This window comes from Euphorbia lathyris, chromosome 5 (assembly GCF_963576675.1).
Source record: "Euphorbia lathyris chromosome 5, ddEupLath1.1, whole genome shotgun sequence".
NCBI classification, from domain to species: Eukaryota; Viridiplantae; Streptophyta; class Magnoliopsida; order Malpighiales; family Euphorbiaceae; genus Euphorbia; species Euphorbia lathyris.
The window spans coordinates 90,824,792-90,849,676 of record NC_088914.1 but is presented as its reverse complement, the minus strand read 5'-3'; the positions used below and the strand labels follow the sequence as shown (position 1 = coordinate 90,849,676).

The 24,885-nt window shown below is 34.8% G+C and overlaps 2 protein-coding genes across 2 annotated transcripts; one reads left to right on the top strand and one right to left on the bottom strand.

The window, feature by feature from the left end:
- The first annotated feature begins 5,562 nt into the window (after positions 1 to 5,562).
- On the top strand, positions 5,563 to 10,500 carry LOC136230385 (uncharacterized). The gene is made up of 5 exons (XM_066019439.1): positions 5,563 to 5,774; positions 6,903 to 7,117; positions 8,114 to 8,284; positions 8,487 to 8,722; positions 10,042 to 10,500. The coding sequence occupies exons 1-5, from the start codon at positions 5,684 to 5,686 to the stop codon at positions 10,289 to 10,291; spliced, it is 963 nt and encodes a 320-aa protein (XP_065875511.1). The 5' UTR covers positions 5,563 to 5,683; the 3' UTR covers positions 10,292 to 10,500.
- Positions 10,501 to 12,159: 1,659 nt separating this feature from the next.
- Positions 12,160 to 20,781, bottom strand: LOC136229397 (lanC-like protein GCL2). The gene is made up of 6 exons (XM_066018155.1): positions 20,496 to 20,781; positions 20,238 to 20,416; positions 18,690 to 18,801; positions 17,190 to 17,306; positions 15,114 to 15,443; positions 12,160 to 12,955 (listed from the first exon to the last, which is right to left on the bottom strand). Exons 1-6 carry the CDS (start codon positions 20,685 to 20,687, stop codon positions 12,617 to 12,619), a joined length of 1,269 nt encoding a protein of 422 aa, XP_065874227.1. The 5' UTR covers positions 20,688 to 20,781; the 3' UTR covers positions 12,160 to 12,616.
- Between the last annotated feature and the right edge of the window lie 4,104 nt (positions 20,782 to 24,885).

Genomic DNA, 24,885 nt, shown 5'->3' with positions numbered 1-24,885 from the left:
AGTTAAGTTGGTTAAGAGTCTTGTTTAAAGGTGAGAGGTCATGGTTCAAACCACACCAAGCTCATTTTTTGTTTTATATGAAGTTATTTTTATTATATCTATTTTTTAAGAATTTATTATCTCTTTTCTATAAAACAAATCAATTTCCTATAAAAAAAAATCAATTTCTTACTTTTGAGATTCAATTAACTTAATTTCTAAATTAAATCTTATGAAAATTATAAAAAAATTATAGCTAAAAATAAAAAAAAAAAAGTGTGAAAATGTTGCAATTTTAGCTAACATACAAAAACCATAAAGTTTTAAGTGTTCTAGAAGGTTAAAAATTTGCCCATCCCTAACAGGCTCGACTTCGAAAAATTTATAATAGGACTAAAATTAGCCCCCCTGGACTTCGATTCCTGGATCCGCCACTGTGTCTGGAAACTAATAGATATCGTTTCCAGCTGCTGAAATCAACATACACAAGAGTAAATCGGATGAGGAAAAGGAATAGTAAGGAACAATGAAACTCTAATACATCTAGGAACGAAGTAAATATGGCTTACCATTACCTTGTTTCGACCCAGTGAGAAAGCAACCGGCCGGAGATAGCCAAAGAGAGGGGTGAGAGAGATGAAGATGAGCTGCGCGAAACCTAGTTAGGGATTTGGAATGAGAGAGGGGTTTATATATGAGCTGAAATTTCAGTCGTTTGAGCGAAATAAATTTCGCATCAGTTTTCGTTGGCCGCGTAAGTGAAAATTTTATTGCCGTTTTTTTTTTGTTTTCCGCATACAATGCCAGCCATTTATAACAAATGTCATCTGATGATTAAGTAAATTTTGACTTAAATGCGCGCTTTCTTTATATGACAGAGTTGTGTCATTGGAAGGCCACATTTGAATTGAGATGATTTACATTTATGCTTTTAGATGACATAATTTTAATATATTCTCACGAAAAACAATCAGACGACACGAAAATAAATCTCTGTCATGTATCTTGTGTCATGTGAAAGGGAATATGACATAGTGATATATATATTTTTCGTCTTTACATATCAGTCGATTCTAAAAAATATAAATTCGTATTTTTAGGATTTAATAGTAGAATTGGAGATTAGTAGTTATAAATTTGGCGAAATATTTGAATTTCTTTTGTCCAACTCGTACATAAGGCAATATTTTTTTTTTAAATTTTTCCAACGTCTAATAATATGTTTGTGATCTGTTACTAATGAGTATAAAATGACGTACATGTAAAGTTTAGATGACAAGATTCATGACCGAGAAGACAGGTTTGATGAATTATTTCTCAAATTGACCTACTTGTCAATGTTAAAGGTAAAATTGATCTTCGTTGCCAAACTTATGAGTAAAATTGTACCATTTTAGACGTTAGGAATAAATTCTTCCTGGCTGTAAACGGAGTACTTTTGCCAAACCATACATCTTTTATGGCTTAATATCTTTGCAGCCTCCTCAACTTGTCCTTTTTTTTCACTTTGCCCCTCAACTCAGGAGATAACCTATTAGCCCTTTAAACCAACAAATGTAACACTTTGTACTCCATATGTATCTACATGACATTGAGTACACCGTCCAAGACACATTCCATTCCAATACACCTGTTGCATCCTGATGTGAATTCATTGCTTTAAAACAAACATATTAATCTAAGGAGTACAAAGTGTTACATTTGGTGAACTGATGGGGCTATTTAATGCTATATAGACACATAAAAATATTATATTTGTTGAGTTGAGAGACTAGTACGTTGTCCCCCTAAATTGAAGGGGCAAAGTAAAAAATAGGACAAACTGAGAGGGCTGCAAATATATTAAGTCTTCTTTTATTGTACAGTATATAATTTATTAGTTTTTTTTCTTATTACACTACTCAAATCTCGTATTATCAAAATATATTATAAGATTTCTAAAATTTTATTCTTATCAACGGTCAAAGTTATAAATAATCATAACTTTGACATATATATACAACTTTTGGTTCAATGTAGTTTAGATCCACATAAAACGAATTGAATTTAAGATTTATCTCAAAAGCTGAAATTTGCTCAGTATACACTTATATATATTATTTCTTTCTCTAAGTTTTGGCCTACTCATCCTCGGCTCATCAGGAGTTTAACGAGCTCAAATTCACTATCATGTTCTTGAACTATAATCAGTTCGTTTATTTGTTTTATGAGCTTTGCTCACAAGCAGATCGTTAATTAAGCTCATGAACTTTACTCGCAAATAGCTCATTAATTTTGTCCATTAATTACATAATTTGAAATTTTTTTAACATAAAATTTCGAAAACTTCTAAATTAAAATTTACACAAAACTAAGTAGTTTTATATTTCCCTATTTATAGAAATACTATTATTAAAAATAATAATTGAACTAAACTTGCTCACCAGGGTATTTATTATAATTAAATTTGTTAATGAATATTAATCGAGCTTTCAAGCGAACACTCAAGTCGAGTTTCATTACGTTCAAACTCGACTCGTTTATAAATCTAACCGAACAAGGAGCCGCCCATATACGGATTTCAAATCATTTATATAGATGAATTTTATTCTAGATACATACTTCAAAAAAAGTCAAGGCTCCTTGGGGCAACAAGAAGAAGGTGGACTGATTTGGTAATCTTTTGTGTCGGTTCTATTTCAATAAGACAGCCTGGCATCTAGCAATAATATCTTAATTTTGACATGGAGATGCTATATTTAGAAAATTACTTATATAATTATATTTTTCCATTGATTTCAGTGCTTCTTGCATATTTAAAGCAATCATTTTTAAATATTTTTAAGTTACCAAATTTTTTAATATTTTTAAATATATCAAGGGTTTTTTTTTTTTATTTTTTTTTTTTTTTTGCTGTTGTTTTCTGTGTGGGGTGTGCCGTTACGATTTGCTATTTCTTATTTCCTATTAGAAAAATCTATTTTTCTAAAAAGAAAGAATTCTCTGCTTTGCAAAAGGTAAAAGGTAAATAGGAGACCACCAACCAAACATTTACAACACGTAACAAAAAGATGATCCAAACTCTCGATATTGCAATTACACAAGGCACATCTCGAAGCAAGAGAGAAGCCGCGTACTTGAAGATTAACCTGAACTGAAATTTTCTCATGAATTACCAGCCAGCAGGCAAACGAACGTCGGGGAGGGACAAATGCATTCCAGATAAAGCGATTCCAGGGAACCGTCGGCGAAATAGAGCAGAGCGAGCTGTACAGGGATTTTGTCGTAAGTACTCCTGACATGGAATGTTTCCAAATGCAGGTGTCAGTTCCATCCCGATTACCTTGAACCCGAAGAATACGAGTCTGGACTTGTTCGGGAAGCTGATCCAAGTTATTCCACGAGTTATCCAACCTGTAATTTCGCACTGGCTCAAAAAGTGTGCGCTGATTTTTAGGCGAAATGCCAAGCTGATCAGCGACAGACGGGGATATCCACGAGTCGGTCCAGAAATTTAGCCGGGAGTTGTCTCCGAACCACCACACAATGTCCTCTCTAACTTGTTCATATACACTCCTCATGGAAGACCAGACCGACGAGTTTGAGATGTATGGATTTGGTAAGCCCGAATGCGTGTGAAAGCGAGTAATCAGAAACTTAGGGATGAAGCCGTCGCCCTTTAAAAGTTCCCAACTGAACTTTCCAAGAAGTGCTGAATTAAACATACCCATGTTTTTAATTCCCAATCCACCACACTCTAAAGGTTGACAACAGATACGCCAGGCAACAGTGCAAAGTTTCCCTGATCCCTATTTCCCGTCCAAAGAAAATTCCGAAGGGCTTTATCAATTTTTGTGATAAGCGAGACAAGCCATCTGTAAACCATGAATGAGTGGATCAAAGCTCCCGTTAAAGCAGATTTAATTAGAGTGAGTCTGCCCGCTAGAGAAAGCGCTTGCCCTTTCCAGAGATTGAATTTAGCAATAAAGCGATCCATTAAAGGTTGCAAAAACCTTGCCTTCGAGGCCCCCTGAAAAAGCGGAACACCAAGGTAATTGAAAGGTAAGCTCGCACGCCGAATTCCCAATATGCCGACAAGTCTGTTTTGGCGCTGAATGTTGATCCGATTCCCAAAAAACACCTCAGATTTTTCCTAATTAACCGTCTGACCCGAAATTGCTGCATAGAAATCAAAAAGATCCTTGATGCACTTCATGTTCTTTAGGGTAGCCCTGGCAAACAACAACATATCATCTGCATAGAGGAGGTGCGAAGGAAAAGAAGCTTGCCTGTTATATGTCATAGTCTGAAACTGATTGTTCCTGACCAGCTTAGTCAGCCATCGGCTAAAAAAGTCTTCAGCAATGCCAAAAAGAATCGGGGAAAGAGGATCGCCCTGTCGCACACCACAAGAACAGCCAAAAAACCCCTTAATTCCGCCTCCCAGAGCAATAGAGATTCTAGCTGATCGAAGAACTTCCAAAATCCAGTCTCTAAATTGCAATGAGAAACCAAATGCTTCCAGAACAACCAAGAGGAAGTTCCAATCAAGTGTATCAAAAGCCTTTCTAATATCAATCTTCAAGGCCATGTTACCACCATAACAGTTTTTATTCAACATGTTAATACCTTCAGAAGCCGCAGCAATACAATGATGAATACTTCGACCAGAAATGAATCCGAATTGATTGTCAGACACAATACGAGAAGCAATAGGGGCCAGCCTGTCTGCGAGAATTTTCGAGATAATTTTATAATTGAAATTACCCATAGCAATTGGCCTAGACTGTTGAATTTCTATAGCATCAACAGATTTGGGAAGCAGAGTCATAATACTGGAATTCATCCCTGGCAACATGTAGCCCGAAGCAAAAAAACTCTGAACCATCTTACAAAGATCCGTGCTAATGATATTAAGTACTTGACTATTAACTAATGATATGTAAAAAACAAGGTGTTATGTGGTTTTACGTTTTTATAGATTGGTATATGTGATTTTTTATTATTATTATAAATCGAATGTTATGGTTTGCAAAATTTTCGATTTTTGTTGACTTTGTAATATTTGACCCATAACGATTTCAAAATGAAAATTTTCAAGAATTAAAATTTTTTAGTATTATATTTACTATAGAATTACTTTTTTTTATTGTTCAAAATCAACATATTTGGAGTTTTCTCTCTCTAAACATTTTTTTCTCATAAAAAAACACCTAAATGATATCAAACCTAATAAATCGATGAATTATATTTATTTAAAATATTATTTAATTCTTGAAATTTTTATTTTCAGGTCGTTATCCGCCAATTTTGGTAAAATTAACCAAAAAATAAAAATTTTGTACAACACATGATTCTATTTGTAACAAAAAAAAACCACTATCTACAAAAAGGAAAATGTTAACCCCAAATGAAGTTAGTCTTCTACCTCCAGGTTTTGGAGTTTTCTTTCGATTTCTAAACCTGTCATAGACCCAATTGAACTAAAACCTCAAACAGATACTTAATGCTCAATCATACGTCTTATATTATATTCATGTCCGACAAAACCATCTTCTTTCTTTTGTTTTTTTTATGGAATAAATTTTGATCTATTTGGATGAATTTTATATTTCTTTTTTATTTATAGTTTTTTTGATGGAGTGATATCGTTTTTTCTGTACAGAATAAATTAAGATTTAAAAGACTAACCAGTGCTATTTTAAATCAAAGTCTTGTAGAACAGATGAAGCATCTTTCTGCAGATATGGAACAGATCAAGCACAGTCATATACAAGTAAGAGAACTAAAACTTCATGTAGCTGAGATTGGCACAGGTAATATTTTTCTTCTCTCATTCTACTTCAAACCTTAAGTTTATATCTCTGAATCAAACATGGAGGAGCTTTTTTCCTGCATTCGGGGCGGATTTACAGCGGGTCACAGAGAGTCTGTTGACCCCTAAATTAGAAAGAAATAGACCTAATACATCACAAGATCTCGTGTATTTATCTCCGAACCTTGGAGACGTCTAGTTAGTTTCCTAAACCAGCTTCAAGTAACAAGATTAGCTCCATAATATCCTACGTGGCTAGGAGGGGCTTTGGCCTCCCAGCTAGCACAATAAGGGGTGGGTACGGTTGGATACATTCGTGAATTTGAAAAATCTATATAATTGTATCTAATAAAGTTAACCGTTTAATTTGGTTCGATTCTAACAAAAAAAGCCAACAATTCAATCGGGTTCTAGATTTTTTTTCCAGATTTTTGGTGCGTTTCTAGAATCTCCAACATATTTATTCAGTAATTTTAGAAATTTGAAAATCTCTAGAATTGTACTTAATTAAGTCAACGGTACAATACAGTTCAGTCCTAAAGAAAAAGTCAACGGTGGATCATTTTATTCGGATATTCGGTTCGGTTACAGTATCTCCAAGATCGACACTCAGTCTTAGGCACATCAATACATTTTAGTATGGTAGGTGAAGGATTTTCATCCCATCAAAATCCCTAGCTCAACCTTAACTCGTTTAAAATTTGCCTCTTGTAACTTTATCTTGGGCTCGCCTCTGTACATGGCAAAGGAAAGTAGTGATTTGAGCGTATCACTTTACGTAAGTTTAGTACGCTAAAAAGTCAAAAGACAAACATATTACTTTAAGCAAGTTCAAGGGACAATTGATAGCTTTAAGTAACTAATTAAACATCTATAAAGTTTCTCTAGCTAATCATACTATTTGGTTTAGTAAATGCTCCAATGTATAAAGCTAAAATTATAATTACGAACAAAATTTCCGTCGCATACATGTAAATTTTTCATCGGTAATTACAGTATTTTCAGAATTTGTAGCAGTTTTGCTATTTGTGATTGAATCCGAGACAGAAATATCCGTCTTGATGTTGTTTCCTAGATTTTTTTTTATAATTTAAAGTATTTTGTTCTAACTCCGTCACTGTCTATGCAGGTACTAAGGTGGTGTTGTTCCTGCACGGGTTCCCCGAAATCTGGTACACGTGGAGGCACCAAATGTTTGCTGTTGCAGAAGCTGGATACAGAGCTATAGCAATTGATTTCAGAGGGTATGGAGAGTCTGATCAACCTGAAGAACCAGAGAAAGCCACATTTATGGACCTTGCTGATGATGTTGTTGCTCTTCTTGACATTCTTGGTATCAGTAAGGTTAGTGACTAATCAAATCCACTACGGGGCGGCTCGCTGCACTACGTGTCCCCGCTAAATGAGGATCCGGGGAGCGGTCCCACCACAAGGTGTATTGGGGGCAAGCCGTCCTCTACCCATATTTTTTTTTTTTTGGCAAGAGGCCGCTCCTCAGATTCAAACCCGTGACCTCTCAGTCACACGACAACGACATTCGCCAAGGGCCGCCTTATTAGTCAAATCCACTAAATCATTAAAAAAAAAATTCTACTATGATTATTTGATTTTGTTTAGGAAATGGTTTTCTAATATTTTGGTAAAGATCTTATCTTTAACTTGATGGTAAACAGTTACAGATCCGGAATTCATTAAGAGAGAGTGCTTATTGTGTGATTTATGAATGCTAAATTGATACTTTTTAGTGTTTTTTATAAAAAAAGATTAAAAACCCGTTCATAGTTTTTATAGAAATTTTGACGTTTTTCGGCGATCAGTATTTATGCTAATTTTGGCTCGCCCTGCCACTTAGTAAGACAAAAGAAGGGGCTTTGAGAATTTTCTACCAGTCCGTCTATTATACCGGCAGACCAATTTCAGCTATGTTGAACGGAATCTGAAATGGAAAAGGAAACAGATACCGGGAAACGTATTTCTAAGAAAAACTAGCTATGAAACAGTAATGGAAACCCAAAAGAAACGGAAACGAAACACGGAAATAGTTTGAAATAATCGTTTCATCTAAAAGTTTAAGCTGATATGAAAAGTGTTGGAAACGTGCCTTAGTTAATTTATTAGCAGATAATGTTTTATTTAATTATTTGAATTCAGGAGAAGTTATTCAGTTATTGCTTATGTTTAGGAGAAGTTATGAAAGTCAATTGTAACTGATGTTTGTATTGCTGTATAAATTTCCTAAAGTTCAATAGAAGTTAGTGTTGGTTCCAAACTCTTAAATGTTAATTACTACAAAAAGCCTAAATTCAGCTCACCAAGTAATAATGCTACTTTTTCTGACAGGTTTTTCTAGTCGGGACAGATTTCGGAGCTATGGTAGTTAGCATAATCGCTGCCCGAAACCCTGATAAGGTGCTCGGAATGTTCACATTGGGTGTTCCATTCATGTTACCGGGACCTAATGCTGTACAATATGATCTCATGCCGGAAGGTGTTTATATAAGAAGGTGGACGGTATGATCACTTAATCCAATTAAAATCTGACTTTTTACGTTTTCCCCCGAACCCAATCGGATTTAAAATATCTTTCCTTTTTTAACATGAAGAGATAAAGAAGTCATTGCAATTCGCATTTTATTCATTAGCCATATGATATTTTCCTCGCACCATCAATTTTGATTCGATCATGAATGTGCTTATGATGCTAATAATCTAGGTGCCAGGGAGAGCCGAAGCAGATTTCGGGCGGCTAGACGTTAAGACGGTTATAAGAAACATCTACATTCTTTTCTCTGGGAGTGAGCTACAAGCAGCAAGAGATGATCAGGAGACAATGGACTTGGTTGATCCTTGTACTCCTCTACCCCCGTGGTTCTCCGAGGATGATCTTGCAGTTTATGCGTCTCTTTACGAGAAGTCCGGTTTTCGTTTCGCATTACAGGTCCCATACAGGTATACATAACAGTTTTCTAACTAGGAATAAGGTATAAAAATAAGTTTTAACGTTGACAGCTAAAAGTAATAATACTTCTAAAGTTAAAAGTAGGTGATCGATGTTGTGCAACAAGTTACTTCTATTAACGAGGGCTTTATCATTTATGATCACGGACCGAGCACCCACTGATTCCCAAAAACGTCAAATTTTTTAAGAAAACTGTGAACAGATCTTTAATTTTTTTATCTAAAAACACTAAAAAATTATCAATTTAGCACTCATAAATCACGATAAACACCCCTTTTAGTGAATTCTAGATTTGTCATTGTTTCGATGTTGTTAAAGTTGTTGTAACTATTTGCCATCTAGAACGTTGTTGAAGCTTGTTTTTATGGAGTCGGGCTATTGCCTGAACGTTTTTCAAGTAAGAATCTTTCTTGCTTTTGTTCGTAATAAATATACGGGTTAATTTAAAAAAAGAAAACCGTAGTTTCATATTTTCGCAGATCGGTACTTTTTTTTTTTTGGCAACTTTGTGGTTTCTACCGTTAGCAAAATCGCCGCAAATCCCTTAACACGGTTCAAAAGCAAGGGTATTAAAAAATCCGAAAGCACCCCTGCTTTTTAACGGTGTTAAGGGATTTAACGTGATGTTGCTAATGTCAGAAACCACAGGGTTGTTTTTGGTGCAAAAAAACCACAGATACAGAAATGTAAAACTACATAGTTTTATTTATATTGACCTTAAATATATTTTGGGAGATCTAGTAGATTTTTGACATTTTGATTCGGGGATATAGGTTTTTAACGGAAATATTAACCGAGTAAAATTATATACGAAAAGACCCGGAAATAACGAATAATGAAACAAATCATATATTGACATTTCGTGCTCATTTGAAAATTTCTGCTTTGTTATTCCCATCATCCGGTAACCACAGGATGATCCACAAGAAAGGTGGCAGGATTCGAACCTATGGCCGCCCCGCCCCTGACCTGCTGGGTTGGGTGGCCGGGTGAGCACCCCTCGTCGCCTCTGTACCCGAAACAGATGTGCTGCGCTACCCCCCAGCGTGTAACTTTGTCTCTAGTGTTATCTAAAACTAAACCAAATTATCGTTGGACCCCTAATTGTGTTACTTCTAACGTTAAGGGTATTATTGCTCTTCGATACCAATTCTAGATGCTCATCGGGAATGAGCAAGCTAACGTGTTTAGCTCTTTCAACTCCGGAAATATTTTCAAAACTGGGAAATAGTTTGAATTTTTACCACAAACGTACCAATATCCCGAAAAACTAACACCTGTGAGAATAATGAGACTCGGGTTTATGCAGGAAACTCGGAGTTGATTGCGGGATAAGCGATCCGAAGGTCACTTGTCCGGCATTGTTGGTAATAGGTGAGAAGGATTACGTGCTCAAAGTTCCAGGCATGGAGGATTTCATAAGAAGTGGGCAAGTGAAACATTTTGTGCCTGATTTGGACATTGTTTATCTGGAAGAAGGGACTCATTTTGCGGCCGAACAACTTCCCGAGAAAGTGAATGATCTAATCATTAACTTTCTCAACAAACATGCCAACTGAACTCGTTTTGTTGTTTACTGTTTGTTGTCACTGGTAGCTGTTTGTTGTCACTGGTAGCTCATAGATATTAGCTTTTTTTTTTCCAAAATAATTATAAACCGTTTTTCAATTTTAACTAAACGTTTTCTTGTATCTGATGTTTGGAGTGACACAATAAAAATGCTACAAAACGAGAAATAAACATACATTGAAACTTGTGATTGTGTGTTTCAAGGTGCATTCGTTTTTCTCATTTGTTTCCATTGATATCACTTTATACGTATTTCCTTGGATGGTTAGAATGTGAATTTTAAGAGAAATTCTACTATATTCCGACGGTAATATATTCATTCAATCAAATAATGACATATGTTGATATTTATTTCTCAACACCAATTATCTGTCATGAATTGGTATTCATCCCTCTTTTGATTGGTCGGATATTTTATATCTGATAGTGTATTGTAGAAGTTTTCGAAATTTAATAAAAAGAAAAAAATAAAAGGTAACAGAAAGTATACACATTTATTATTATTATTATTATATTTTATGATGCTTTGGAGAAACAAATTTAGAAAATAAAAAAATTAGCACAAGATTACACTAAATTATATTATTGTTGTTTTGTTCACATGTACCAGTACATTTATTGTTCAATGCAGTCAAACAGACAAGCTGATTTCTAGGGTAATCAAATAAAGATAAAATACATGTATGAAACCTCATTTCATTTAATTTTTTCTATCGATAATTTTTTTTTTTACTTTTTCAAAACGTATACAATATACAAGTGGACATTTTAAAAGTTCAAGTAAATCAAACTTTTTAAACAAGTTTGAGAAAACAAATAATGTATTTTTTTTTAGGAAACAAATAATGTATTAAACCTTAACATTATAGTCTGTAAACTTTATTCTTTTTGACATAAAAATCCTTAGCTTTGTATTATCTAAGCCTGAACAAATACATGTCATTAATTGTTTTTAATCCATGTTAACAAAAATTATGGTAAAATATTTTACTCTCACCATTTTGTTAATTTTTTATCAAATTTTTTTATGATTTAGACTTTAATGTTAAGTAAAAAAAATTCTATTAAAAAAATGAAGTTTAGAGACCATAATTCAAAGAGCCATGTTTATAGAGCCATGTTTATAATTTATCCAATCAAATAGTGATATGAAACCCATAATCTTTGATTCATTTTTCAATATAGTACTGTAAAGATTCCCTATCTTACCAAAAATAGCAAAAATTATAAAAATAAGTTTACTTAAACTATATGTGGTACATTCCGTTTGCAAAAACAATCTAAAATTGTAACATCGTTACAAAATGATCAGAGGGCAATCAGAAGGATATTTTTGGCATTTTTTCTCTCTTCTCTGAAACGCCGACAATGACAACGGCCATCATTTGTATCTCCAATTAACGAGAACGAAGGATGAAATTGATCATTAGATTTATCAGAAGGATTCAAAACTAAATTAACCATAACTTCCTCCAAAGTCAAACATTGCCTAACCAAACCTTGCATTTTCAACTATCCCCGTTAATGCTTCAAGTTCTCTAACTTTTTACTAATGTTGTCATATCAGTATTTTTTTTTTTATGGTTTTATAATTTTGGACTGCTTTTACTAACGGAACGTACATATACTTGTTTGCAAACTTTTAAACCACACTACAATATTAATTAAACTATTAAAATTACTAATTTACTCATAAATCTCTATTTTCTATGTAAATTTCTCTCTTCATATAATGGCTTAATTTAGTATTATTTGCATTAATACTAAATTTCTGTAACTTACAATAAGTAAGAACAAATTTGAGAAAATATTGTCAAAATTGCACTGATCATACAGAACTAATATAAAAATGAACAAATTAAAAATTCTAAAACGACATATATAATAAAAAAAAAACTTAGAAGTGTTTCAATGTCTGATTATATCTCATATAGATAGGAAGAAAACTGCATTTTTACATTCTTATATGCAACTCAAGAGCTATATCCTCATTCAAGACCAAAACTAAAAGCCTAATACATCTCTAGCCCCAAAACTTGTCCACAAAAACGGATTGCCCCCCAAACTTTTAAAATTACCGATTAACTCCTCAAACTTGTTTAAACTGGCCACTTGGCTCCTAAACTTGATTAAACTGATGCGCACTTCAACTTTTCGCAATCCCCTACTTACTCTGTCACATCATGTCACTTTAAGCAATTTCAAAAGGTTAATTGGCCGTTTTCAAAGTTCAGGAGGACAATAAGCTTTTACACTTTTACGCCCAATTTGGCAGGGCTGCGTATTTCAAAACTCATACATAGAGATTCACCGTTTCAGAGGTCATAAGCAGGGAATTTAGATTTTGAAGGATCAATCATGTCTAGAAAAAGATAAGCCATACCTCCACACCCTTCAAATAAGGAGTAGGGATTATCACCTCTATGCATCTGTCCTGCTGATATAAGTCTATGAGCTCTATCAAGTAGAAAGCTAGCAAATGATTTCGCCTTGTATAAGTACTCTATTCTGCCTGTTATTTGGTACAGTGCGAGGAATACGTACGTGTTTCCGCTGATTCCGTGGCAGATGCCGACTCGCTTCAGCAGCCCTCGGTCCCATACTACCTCTGCTGCATCTACTGCTGCTTGTAGAAACTCATCATCTTCAAAAACCTGAAGGAAACAAGATTAAAATTTGATTTATAGTTTGACTACCTTCAGGGTACAGGATGCGCACCGGAACGATTCAAAGAATTTAAGTCGCACATATTTATAGTTATCAAAGGCACGCCTGAGGCGCTAGGTTCCAGGCATGTCGTCTGAGAAGTCAAAAGGCAGACAGCGGAGTCTATTCAAAAGACGCTCACTTGAGACCGCCTTCCTAAGCCTAGCATCTTGCTGGAGGCGCGCCTAGACCCTTTTTTTTAAGGCAAACAGTGTTTGGAGCCTAGCACTTGAGAAGCCAAAAGGCAGACAGTGGACTCTAATCAAAAGACGCTCGCTTGAGGCCTTTCTAAGCCTACCGCCTAGATGCAGTTTTATAAGGCAGACGATGTTTTTTATGTTAGATATCCTACGTTGCTTAATTAGAGAGTTATATAGCTTCTTATATATGTCCGGTAATCCTCCTACTTTGATAAGGAAAGAAGATTGAAATTAGATTTACAGATTCATGTACTTGCAGGTCTAGATAGTTTGACTACCTTCCGAATAAAGGATGGGCGCGAGACAATTCCAAGAATTTAAGTCGCATATGATTATAGTTATCAAAAGCACGCCTCAGGCGCTAGGGTCCAAGCATATCGCCTGAGAAGCCAAAAGGCGGACTCTATTCAAAAGATGTTCTCTTGAGCCCGCCTTTCTAAGGCTAGTGCCTTGCTGGAGGCCGCCTAGACGCAGTTTTATAAGGCAGACTGTTTTTTAGGGTTCGGTTAAATATTCTACATTGCTTAATTAGAGAGCTATATAGCTTATTATATATGTACAGTAATCCTCCTACTTTGATAAAGAAACAAGATTGAAAATAGGTTTATAGATCCATGTACCGATAGTTGTTAAAAGCGCAAGGCGCGCTTAAGGCTCTAAGGGGTCCTGAAGCCTAGGCTCAAGGCGCAAGGCGAGGGGCGCACCTTAGGAACGCGAGGCACGCGCCTTATCAATACGAGGCACATAAAATAAAATATAAATCTATACTCTTTTACTAGTTAAGCATAAGCCAAAAAAATATACTCATGACTACACAAACAAAACAAAACCACATAAAAAAATTAATACTAAATCATAAATGTCATGATGAAGGCATCAAGTCGAGCGAATGTGTGGAAACGAGTGGTGGGAGAAGCTGAGCCAAAGGGGCGACACACCAAGAGGAAGAGAAGACAATTCATGTGGAAAACAGAGCCCACACGCCACGTGGACTTTAAAATTCACAAGCTTTATTTTCAGAATAAAGTCCACAGTCCGTGTGGACTTTAAAAAGTCACTATTTAGTTTCAGAATAGAGCCCACAAGCCGTGTGAAAACTTTCTTCTTTAAATTCATATTTTTCTTCCTTGAATTTCATTTTATTCAAGGTGTTTAAAATTTTAGAATGTATATATAAATGGGTCCAAATTTATTATAAATTTCGCCTCGCACCAATAAAAGGTTAGAACCCGGCATGTTGATTAGCTAATGGAATAACCAATGAAGAACTTTCAATAAGGAGAATCCAACTTCTAATGCATTTAATAACAGCATTGCTGTTAGAATCTTACGATTCACGATTCAAATCGTACGATTCGATTCGATTCAACTCTATTTTGAGCCGAATCTATAGGGTGAATCTAAATTGTACAGAATCTTACAATTCACGATTCGAATCTTACAATTCGATTCGATTCAGCTCTATTTCGAGTCAGATCTTCATCATTGTTCATCAAAAACTTCAACACTAATTACTATATCCACTATCCTCTAGTCTGATCATTATTTATCAAGTTATCAACTCAAACTACTTTCATTCCATCATTATCAAGTTGATAACAAGGCCAAAAAAAAGTCAGAAGCTCAAACTCTCCATTTCCACTAAGTTATTAAATAGAGTCCGATTTGTGAATTAGTTTTACTAGGATTGCATTTGCATTAGATTTGAATTTTAAGTACTTGGTTGATATGATTTTTTTTTTTTTTTTTTTACATTAAAATTGCATCGCTAGACTAGCATTTGATAATATTTTGTGTTCAACATGGTAAATATTTAATTTTTTATAACATTATGAATTTGAACTGAATCTTACAATTCGATTCAGAATCTCGATTTGACAACTATGAATAACAGCATAAAGTTTACCTTAGCAGCCTTGGCAAGTGTGAGGGCAATCCCAGGAGCTCCATGGCACCAATGAACAAGAACATCTGTCTTGCAATCTGTCTTGCAATCTGCTTCACTTGCAGGATAATTTCCACTAAGAAACCGATTCTTGATCATATATTTAAGAGTTCCTTTCACATCCTCAACCTCGTCCATTTCCAGTTGTACATCCATCAAAACATGCATTATCCCTGCCAATCCATGAGCAGCACCCCAATACCTCTCCCCGTACCATTCATACATCAATGGCGATCCTCCTTTCTCGGTCAAATTCCTTCCGTGCCTGATAATTTCACTCGTCACTGCACGCTACAATAAGTTGATCAACGCAATGTTAAAGTACTGTGTAAGAAAACTTAAGAAAGTAACTGCAGAGGCGAAAGGAGGCGGAAATTACATACATGACCCGACAATATGACACGAACTCAACACGAATTTCGTGGGTTAGTATTTTATTGAACATGTAGTGGGTCGTTTTTGGGTTGACATGCAAATTTTTGGGGGATAACGTAAAAATTACCATATGGTTATTGGAAATCAAATTTAGACTCTACCTATAAAACCATGCCATGTTGTGGAATTCTATTTTGTTGCCGAACGTTTTCTTCTTCTTGTGCCCCTCGTAGGCATGAGATGAACCACGCAGCGCCTCCCATGTTCCTAGCATGCCAATTTGGTTGCTTTGGCCCATGGGATGGAGCTCGTGATGAGGGATTAAATTTCCTCATTAAGCTCATAGTCCCTCGATAAAAACGACCGACTCGCCCGTCTCATAGCCCTAAGGTCCCTTGAGGCTGTGAGCGGGCGCCAACGTTTGTCTCAAAGATTAAGTCATGCATGTTTAAGTATGAACTAATTCAGATTGTGAAACTGCGGATGACTCAATACATCAGTTATAGTTTGTTTGATGGTATCTGCTACTCGGATAACAGTAGCAATTCTAGAGCTAATACATGGAACAAACCCCAACCTAACATTTTGTAGATGGGGGCAATATTCCATTAACGGCATATCCAACAGAAGTCAGTTTCTCGTTAATTTGGTTCATGTTTGCGCAATCTAAAGTACAAATCAGTCTTATGGTTATTGGGGGAGAACACGTTTAGACTCCACGTGTGAAAACCGTGCAATGTCAACACTAAGGATTGGTGTAATGAAGCTTAGATGGCGAAAACATTGAACCAAATTAACGGAAAATGGCTTATGTTGGATGTGCATTGATGGAGTCTGAAATTGCTCTATCTACAAACGTTAATACTAACATTACACACGGTTTAATACATAGAATCTAAGTTTGTTCTCCCCAATAAACATAGGACATGAACTCAACATGAATTTCATGGTTAGTGTTTTATTAAACATGTGGTTGGACGTTTTTGGGTTGACATGCAAGTTTTTGGGTGATAAAGTACTAGCCCTATGGTTATTGGGAAAACAGATTTAGACTCTGCATATAAAACCATGCAGTGTTAATACTAACATTTTGTAGATGGCGCAATTTCTTACTCCATTAACAGCAGATCCAATATAAGTCGGTTTCTCGTTAATTTGGTTCCATTTCTTACTCCATTAACAGCAGATATTGATTACTCCATTAACAGCACATCCAATACAAGCACTCGTGTCAGTGCTTCCTAGATGTCACCTTAATGGAGGTAATATATTACAAATAACCTACACCTACAAAACCGACTTGAACTTTCTATAATTTTATGTCATCCTTAATAGGGATAGTCCAATTACCCGTGACCTATGAACACAATGCACAAATCCAACATGATATTAGCAGGTTGGAGTCTGGTCTGCTAAATAAACTTTTGAATGGTTAGAGTTGCCTTAGTAATCCAGAAAGAACACAAATATTTACAAGTATAACTATATCCTCCTATATTTTTATATGTCATCATTATCAGAGGTGGTAAAATTACATGTAACCCACAAACACGACATAAACCTGATTGAGTTGACACAATCCAAATATTTTGAGTTGGGTTGAAGTTGACTCATTTGACACTAATTTGATAATTGCAGAAAAAAGAATAGTTGGAATCTCACAATGGTTGTATAAGGGATTGCTTCCTCTCCAGTATGTTTATTTAAGAACAAGCAAGCCCACAAGTAGCCACTCCTTCCATATAATAGCTCATCAGGGTGATTTTTTGACAGCTCAACCTGTTTCATCTAACACTTGTAAATCCTTACAAACAAGGGGAAGAAATTGTTGACAAAATGATGGCCAAAAAGCAAAGCCTAAATTGTACCGACGATCACTAAAGCTTGGTGTACGTATCACAAAAGTTACTAAACTTCGTTTTCTTTCGATAAAATCAATAAGGAACTTTACATTTGATTTCAATGAAGTCATTCTAGCTTATTTATGTATAAAATCAATAATGAACTTTAAATTTGATTTCAATGAAGTCATTCTGGCTAATTTGTATAAACAAACTCGCCAAAATATTGATGTGGCACAGAAGAGAGTTGATTACATGTCAACTAAACACCATGTCGGAATAATGTAATTATTTTAATAAAAAAAATGTTGCTCAGGATGTGCCACATGGCACACAAGGGCTACCACATGAGCCATATAAATCAAACATGTCTCATATGACATTTAATTGGCATCTAGTCAATTGTCGCCATTGCCACGTCAATATTTCAGTGAGTTTATATATACAAATTGACCAGAACGACTTAATTGAAATCAAATGTGACTATCAATAATTTTATTGAAAGAAAATGAAGTTCAATACCCAAACTTCAATGACTATGTACATTATATCCAAAGAGTAATACTTGCATTCTATACTTGGTCAAATTTGTTAAATTAACCTTTATACTTCAAATTTGGCAAATTTGACCCTTGTATATGGTACAATTTTTCATTTAAACCTCTACTTCAATTTGATGCGACATTTTTAACAATTTGATGAGTTTTAACAGAATATAAGCAGTAAAAATGTGCTAAATTGAAGTGAAGTGATCAAACTGATAAATTGTGCCAAACTCAAGCATCAAACTGATAAATTATGCCAAATACATGGGTTAATTACACTCATTATCCTCCAATTATAAAAAATAGAACAAAGTTGCCATAGCTCTTCATTTTGTAACAAGAAACACCTGGCAGTTTGATTTTTGTTTCTTCCGTTCTCCTTACAACCGGAAATTAGCAAGCCCATTTAAGGTTCCCACATGAATGTCATGTCAACCAGGACGTTTCCTGGAGGGAGCTAGGGAGGCTTGAGGACCCACTGGTCATCAAGAAACACCGAAAATTCTATGGAAACTGTGTACAGAGTTTAACTTTTTATGTAAAAACACCCAACAAATATCAATTTAGCACCCATAAATCACGAGAGACAACCAAGCACCCCCTATGGGTGAATCCTGGAGGCTCAGTATGGTTTAGGCCAAAATTTTAAGTATCATGCCAATTCTATTCCATTTCTGATAGTTAGAGAGCCATGAGTGTAATAAACCACCCCCCCCCCCCCAAATACAGGGTCCAAAGTTATATTAATGAGGCAAATAAGGTTTATATCACATCACCTGTCTAAATTGGTCGAGATAGTAATCCTGCAATGCTTTATCATTGGTATGTTTTGCTGCAACAGCTCCAAGAGCACAAACACCACTTCTTCCGCATATAAAACTCACATCCCTATAAAGTGGATGATCATTTCATATGAAAGCATCGTGTGTGTGTGTATATATATATAAAATAAATAAGCTTAATACATCAGTGGCCCCTTAACTTTGCAAAATAATCTGATTGGCCCTGAACTTGTGAGATGTCTTATTAGTGTTGAGACTACATAAAGTGATCCTGATTGCATCCTGAACTTGCCTAAAGTGACTTATTGACTTATTGGCCATGAACTTACTTAAAGTGATAATATTATGCCATGTGATCTGTTAGCCCATGAACTTGCTTTAAGTGATCTGTTAGCGCCTAAACTTGCTTAAAGTGGCTTGTTGGACTCTGAACTTGCTTATTTAAGCAACCGGTTGGCCTCTGGACTTGCTTATTTAAGCATCTTGTTAGCCCCTGAACTTGCTTAAAGTGACCTAGTAGCCCCTGAACTTGCTTAAACTGACCTAGTAGCCTTTGAACTTGCTTAATAGCTTCTGAACTTGTTTAAAATGACCTACTCTACTAGCTACTGTGTGTGACCTATTAACTAAACTTTTTTTTTGAAGTGCCTAACTACTCTCAACCTTTTTTTTTTCAGAACTGAATAGGTATTTCAACTTATCCAAATCTCCACTTGCCAACTTGCCACGTAAGATTAGAGATTAATCATGCCATTTTAAGCGGCTAGTGATATACATACAAAGTTTTAAGCATCTCCAAAAAGCTATTGGTCCACCCTCTAAAATAATTAACTCTTAGCCCTTTAAGACATTAAACGGCTAAAAGTTAAGATACCTACATACCATCTCCAATAATACTCCCTGTACTCATACTAGTTAGTTAGAAAGACTTCTAAAATAATTAACTCTTAATTATTTAAGACATTAAAATACACATCATCTCCAATAATACTCTTCATACTCGTTAGAGAGACACCCCAATAATAAATTATTAATAAAAGAAAGACTTCTAAAATAATTAACTTTTAATTATTTAAGACATTAAAATACACATCATCTCCAATAATACTCTTCATACTCGTTAGAGAGACACCCAATAATAAATTATTAATAAAAAATAAAATAAAGAGGGACGAGGAGCTGAGAGAGCTTCTCTATGAGGAAATAGAGACTATTAGTGATTTGAGGAGGATAAAGAGATTCTTAGAGTTGAATTTTGCCATAAACTACTCAAAATTTGACTTAAAAGTCTAACAAAGTGTCTCTGAGAGATGCTCCTAGCTGCTGAACTCACTTAAAGTGAACTATTAAAGTGAGCTATTAGCTTCTGAACTTGCTTAGTGTTATCAACTTGTTAAAATCTCCATTTGACAGGTAGGACTCAAGAGTTAATAAGATATCAAAAAAGTTAAAACGCCAATCGAATTATCGGGCGCTTGTTTGGCCAACTACTTCATGCATTAAGGCTAACAAATGCAGAAAGAAAGAGAGAGCAGTGAATACCTAGAAGAAGCAGAAGCAGAATCACAGGCCTTAACAACCTGTAAACAGAGAGAGAGATCATTTTTATTATTGGTAACTTGATAGCTTTTGAAGAGCAGGAAAGCAGTGCCTAGAGTGCCGCAATAAAGAGTAAAGTCCTGCACATTCTGCCCACTCAGCCCCCATGTCTCCATCACTATCTGAGACAAAACATCAAACACCTGGTGAGCTTCCCGAATTTTCACAAAACTCAGAAACAATCAGAGAAAGAAAAGATACAGTTTCTTTGAGATCCAATGCAGCGCGTTGAAATTGCATTGAGACAAGAGAATAAGGCATTGAGAGAAGCTTCAAAAGTGAATCTCCACCACTCTCTTCTTCTGCTTCTTCTTCTTCTTGTTCGTGAGTTGGAGTTTCTGCTACTTCTGTTACAAAGTCAGGCATGATATTGGGGAAGAATCGATCGCCCATTTTTTTGGGGGGGACTCTTAGCTCTGGTGGTTTCTTCAATGGAGAAAAGATTAAACTTCAATTTTATTTTTATTTTTATTTTTATTTTTTTGGGTAGTAACGGTGCTGATGAGCTGAGTCGTCGTCTTCACAGAATTACACGAACATACATGCCAAACGTGACAGGATTTTTAGCAAACGACAAACTAAGTGAAACGACATTTTGGGGATAAGTTATCAAAACTGAAGAAATATCCAATTTAGGCATAATATTTAAAAAAGGTATCAATTTAGACCGATAACGAAACGTGACAAGTTATTCGTACTAATCTGTTAAGTTTTGATTTCTCTCACCATATACAATTGATAGAACTTAATGGAGTAATATAAATGACGTGTCACGTTCCATTATCAAAGTGTATTTGTACTTTTTCTTAAACTTTAAGTCTATATTGATACTATTTTATACGTGGAGCCTAACTTGATACTTTCCCAACAAGCATACCTTATCGCTTTTCCTTATTTGGTATAAATTGGTTAAGTACTAGACCTGCACATAGGTCCAAGTATCCGTCCGGTCCGTCCAGGCCCGTCTCCCTTAGGCCAGGTTTGGACAATAAAAATTGATCATAGCAGCTAGGCCTAGGTCCGCTAAAGCTCAATATGGTCTAGGTCTAGGTCCGCTAAAGCTCACCATCGCTTTTCTTCAATTTGCATATGTTTCTAGTTGTTGCTTAACATTAAAACTGACCTTTTTTATATTAAAAACTTAATTAATCACCATCAATTTTCTTCAATTTGCATCTATTTCTAGTTGTTACTGGATGAAGAACGGTCAACGACGTTAGGCAACCAGAACTTCGATACCAGCGAAGAACGATGAGTCACCGAAAATCTAATACGAGCAGGGAAAAGGAGAACCATGAATTAAATTTCTCCCACAAATTGCAATTATTCTCTATTTAAATCTCAATCTCTTTCATAAAATCCATAACAAAAACGTCGAGAGGAGATAGAATTGAACTTGATTTGACATAATCGGATAACAGAGAAAAACAAAATTCTTCGCGATATCTTATATATTTTGTTACTTCTGTAATTATTATTTCTCTATTGTTTTTAGGATAAATTCCAAATATAACCTATATGATTTGTACAATTTATAGATGAATTTCCGTGGGTTTTTTATTGCAAAAAAAAAAAGGACTAGAGTTACTCGACATTAGTAAAATCAATGATATTTAGGTTGTCACAGCTAATTTGATCATGATGACCTCTAAATAGAATATTTCAAAAATTGATGATATTTTAACCAACTTTAATTCTCCACCTTTTCAGTTTTGAGGTCACCGAAGCGTTATTTGGTTATAAGATAGAAAATTCCAAAAATGGTAATTTTAGAAAATAAAAAACGTAATTCCATGGTAAATATGGTACTAAACTAATTTAATTCTTAGAATGTTCTATTTTGATACCATCAATAGTCGAATTGATAGTATCAACTTAAAAATTATTGATTTAACTAACGATGATAACATCATTCCTTTGCAACAAAAGAAACTACAGACAATATCTGCAAATCCGTGAAACCACGAAATTAATATTTAAAATTTGCCCTTATTTTTATAATTTATGAAATACTTTCCACTATCTTTTAATAAGGGCTTCCTACATGAATATTATAACTAACTACAAAATTACAGGATAAATTTCGTCAATGGTGTACAACTTTTTACCTCATTTCACACTTTGGTGTACAACCTTCATTTTGTCACACTAATATATACGACCTTATAGGTGACCTCACATTATAGTGTATGGCCGGTAAAAATGACCGGTCAACCCAAAGTCAACGTGCCACCTCATCATTTTTTATCTTATCCATTTATAAAAATAGGACCCAAATGATGAAATTACTAAAATACCTTCCTTCCTATATAAAAAAATATATACTATCTCTCCATCTTTTGCTTTCCCTCTCTATCATTACTGTTTTTTTCCTACAAATCCTGGGTAAATTACATACGTAGTGTACAACCTTTACCTATTATCACACTTTGGTGTACAACCTTCAATTTTGCACACTAAAGTGTATAAGCTTCAGGTGACCTCCCATTAAAGTGTATAGCCGGTTTTTATGACCGGTCAACACAGGTCAACGCTGCCACATCAGCAATTTGACTATTCTAAAAGTCAAAAATTGACACCCTATTATGAAATTACTAAAATAGCTTTATCACCTTCCTTTGCAACTCCTCTCTCACTCTTTTCCTTTCTCTCTCTAGATCCTCTCTCCTTAACTCATCTCTCTCTCATATTTATGTATCTAAGAACTCTCTCTAAGTTTTTCTCTCTCAAATCCTTGCTGACTATGGAAACATTGGTTGCTTTCCCAAATACGGAACCCGATTTGGCGTGATTTTCTTCTCAATGGTGCGTTTGATCAGCAACATGAAAAAAAGCAGGACCTGGAGATATAGAGATGTGTCGACTCAATCCATAATTTCGACAAGCTCTGGTGGAGGTAAACGTAATTAATGTGCAGAATAAGAAAATTATTTCAATCCAAAAGAAAAGTGCAAAACTAAACTTATACAAAGCAACAATCTGAGGATTCAGTAGCTACCAGCAAAGATTTGGTAAGAAAACATAATAAAAACTAAATATTTGCCGATGCTAAGAGCAGCTAAAGGATTAGTTAATGTACAGAATAAGAAAATTAAGGAAAAAGAAAAGAAACAGATTTATGCTTTGATATGCCGAGTTTGAGATATGTGGGTGATTTTTTTTTTATTAATTTTATTTCTTCCGTTACTAATCCATGATCTAGGATCTGAAGATTTATCTGTTGTCTACTTTTGGATTTATTCAAGAGGTTTATTCTTATGCTTGACAGTCTTTCTCTTTTAGTGAGTTGAAGAAACCATATTTAAGAGAGAGAGTTGAAGAAACCATATTTAAGGGAGAGTTGAAGAAACCCAGATTTTAGAAAGAGAAGGAGAGAAGTTGCAGAAAAATGAAAAAATGGCGAAGAGAGAGAGGGGAGATAGGTTTTAGAGAGATAATGTTGGACAAAATAAATTTTAGGAGAGAGAAATGAAAAAACTTTTTTATTAAGGACATAAAAGTAATTTAATAATATGTGGGACCACTCTTAATTTTTAAGGAGTGAAAATTGATGAGGTGTCACATTGACCAAGTGGTTAATAGGGTTGACCGGTCACAAAAACCGGATATACACTTTAGTGGGAGGTCACTTGAAGTTTGTACACTTTAGTGTGCAAAATTGAAGGTTATACACCAAAGTGTGATAACAGGTAAAGGTTGTACACCACGTATGTAATTTACCCTACAAATCCTTTCTCTCTCTATCTTTCCCTCTCTCTCTCTAACTTCTCTCTATCCTTTGTTAATAAATTATGAATAAACAAATCAGAAAGTTAACATGTCTCTCTTGCTGCATAAAAGTGAAAAAGAATAAAATTCATGTATAAAAATTCAACTAACTCCAACAATTATTTACAGGAAACTAAAACTGCACCTAAATCTAAAAGCCACTCAAATGATTTAAGTAGATGCAAATTAAAAGGAACTAAAATTAAGGTCGTCCATTGCTGGTTCAAATGATTCAAATAAAAGCCCGTACAAAAAAATAAGGTAATTTATTGTTTATTGCTGGTTCAATTTTGTCATAAAGAAAAGTGTTATTTTAGTTTATTTAAACCATTTTGTAGAGACCTTAATTTATTCGAGACTGTAAAAATTAAATTGATTTTGAGCTGGTTAGTAGCAGGGTTCGAAGGTTTTTTTTTTTTTTTTGCTCCAGACAGGAGATGCAAATTTCCTTCTAGCAGCAACTCAAATTTCCGACAGATTATGGAGGTTACCGGACAATAATTCGTTGTTGGGTGTTTTTTTTTTTGGAAAGATGAGCTTAATTACAAATGAGAAGGGAAGATAGAGAGAGAAGTTAGAGAGAGAGAGAGGGAAATATAGAGAGAGAAAGGATTTGCAGAAAAAATAAAGATGGAGAGAAAGGGAAAGGGAAAATGGAGAGATAGTATATATCTTTTTTCATTTAGGAATAGGGTATTTTAATAATTGTACCATATGTGGTCCTCTTTAATAAATGGGTAAAATAAAAAATGATGAGGTGGCGCATTGACTTTGGGTTGATCGGTCATTTTTACCGGCCATACATTATAATGTGAGGTCACCT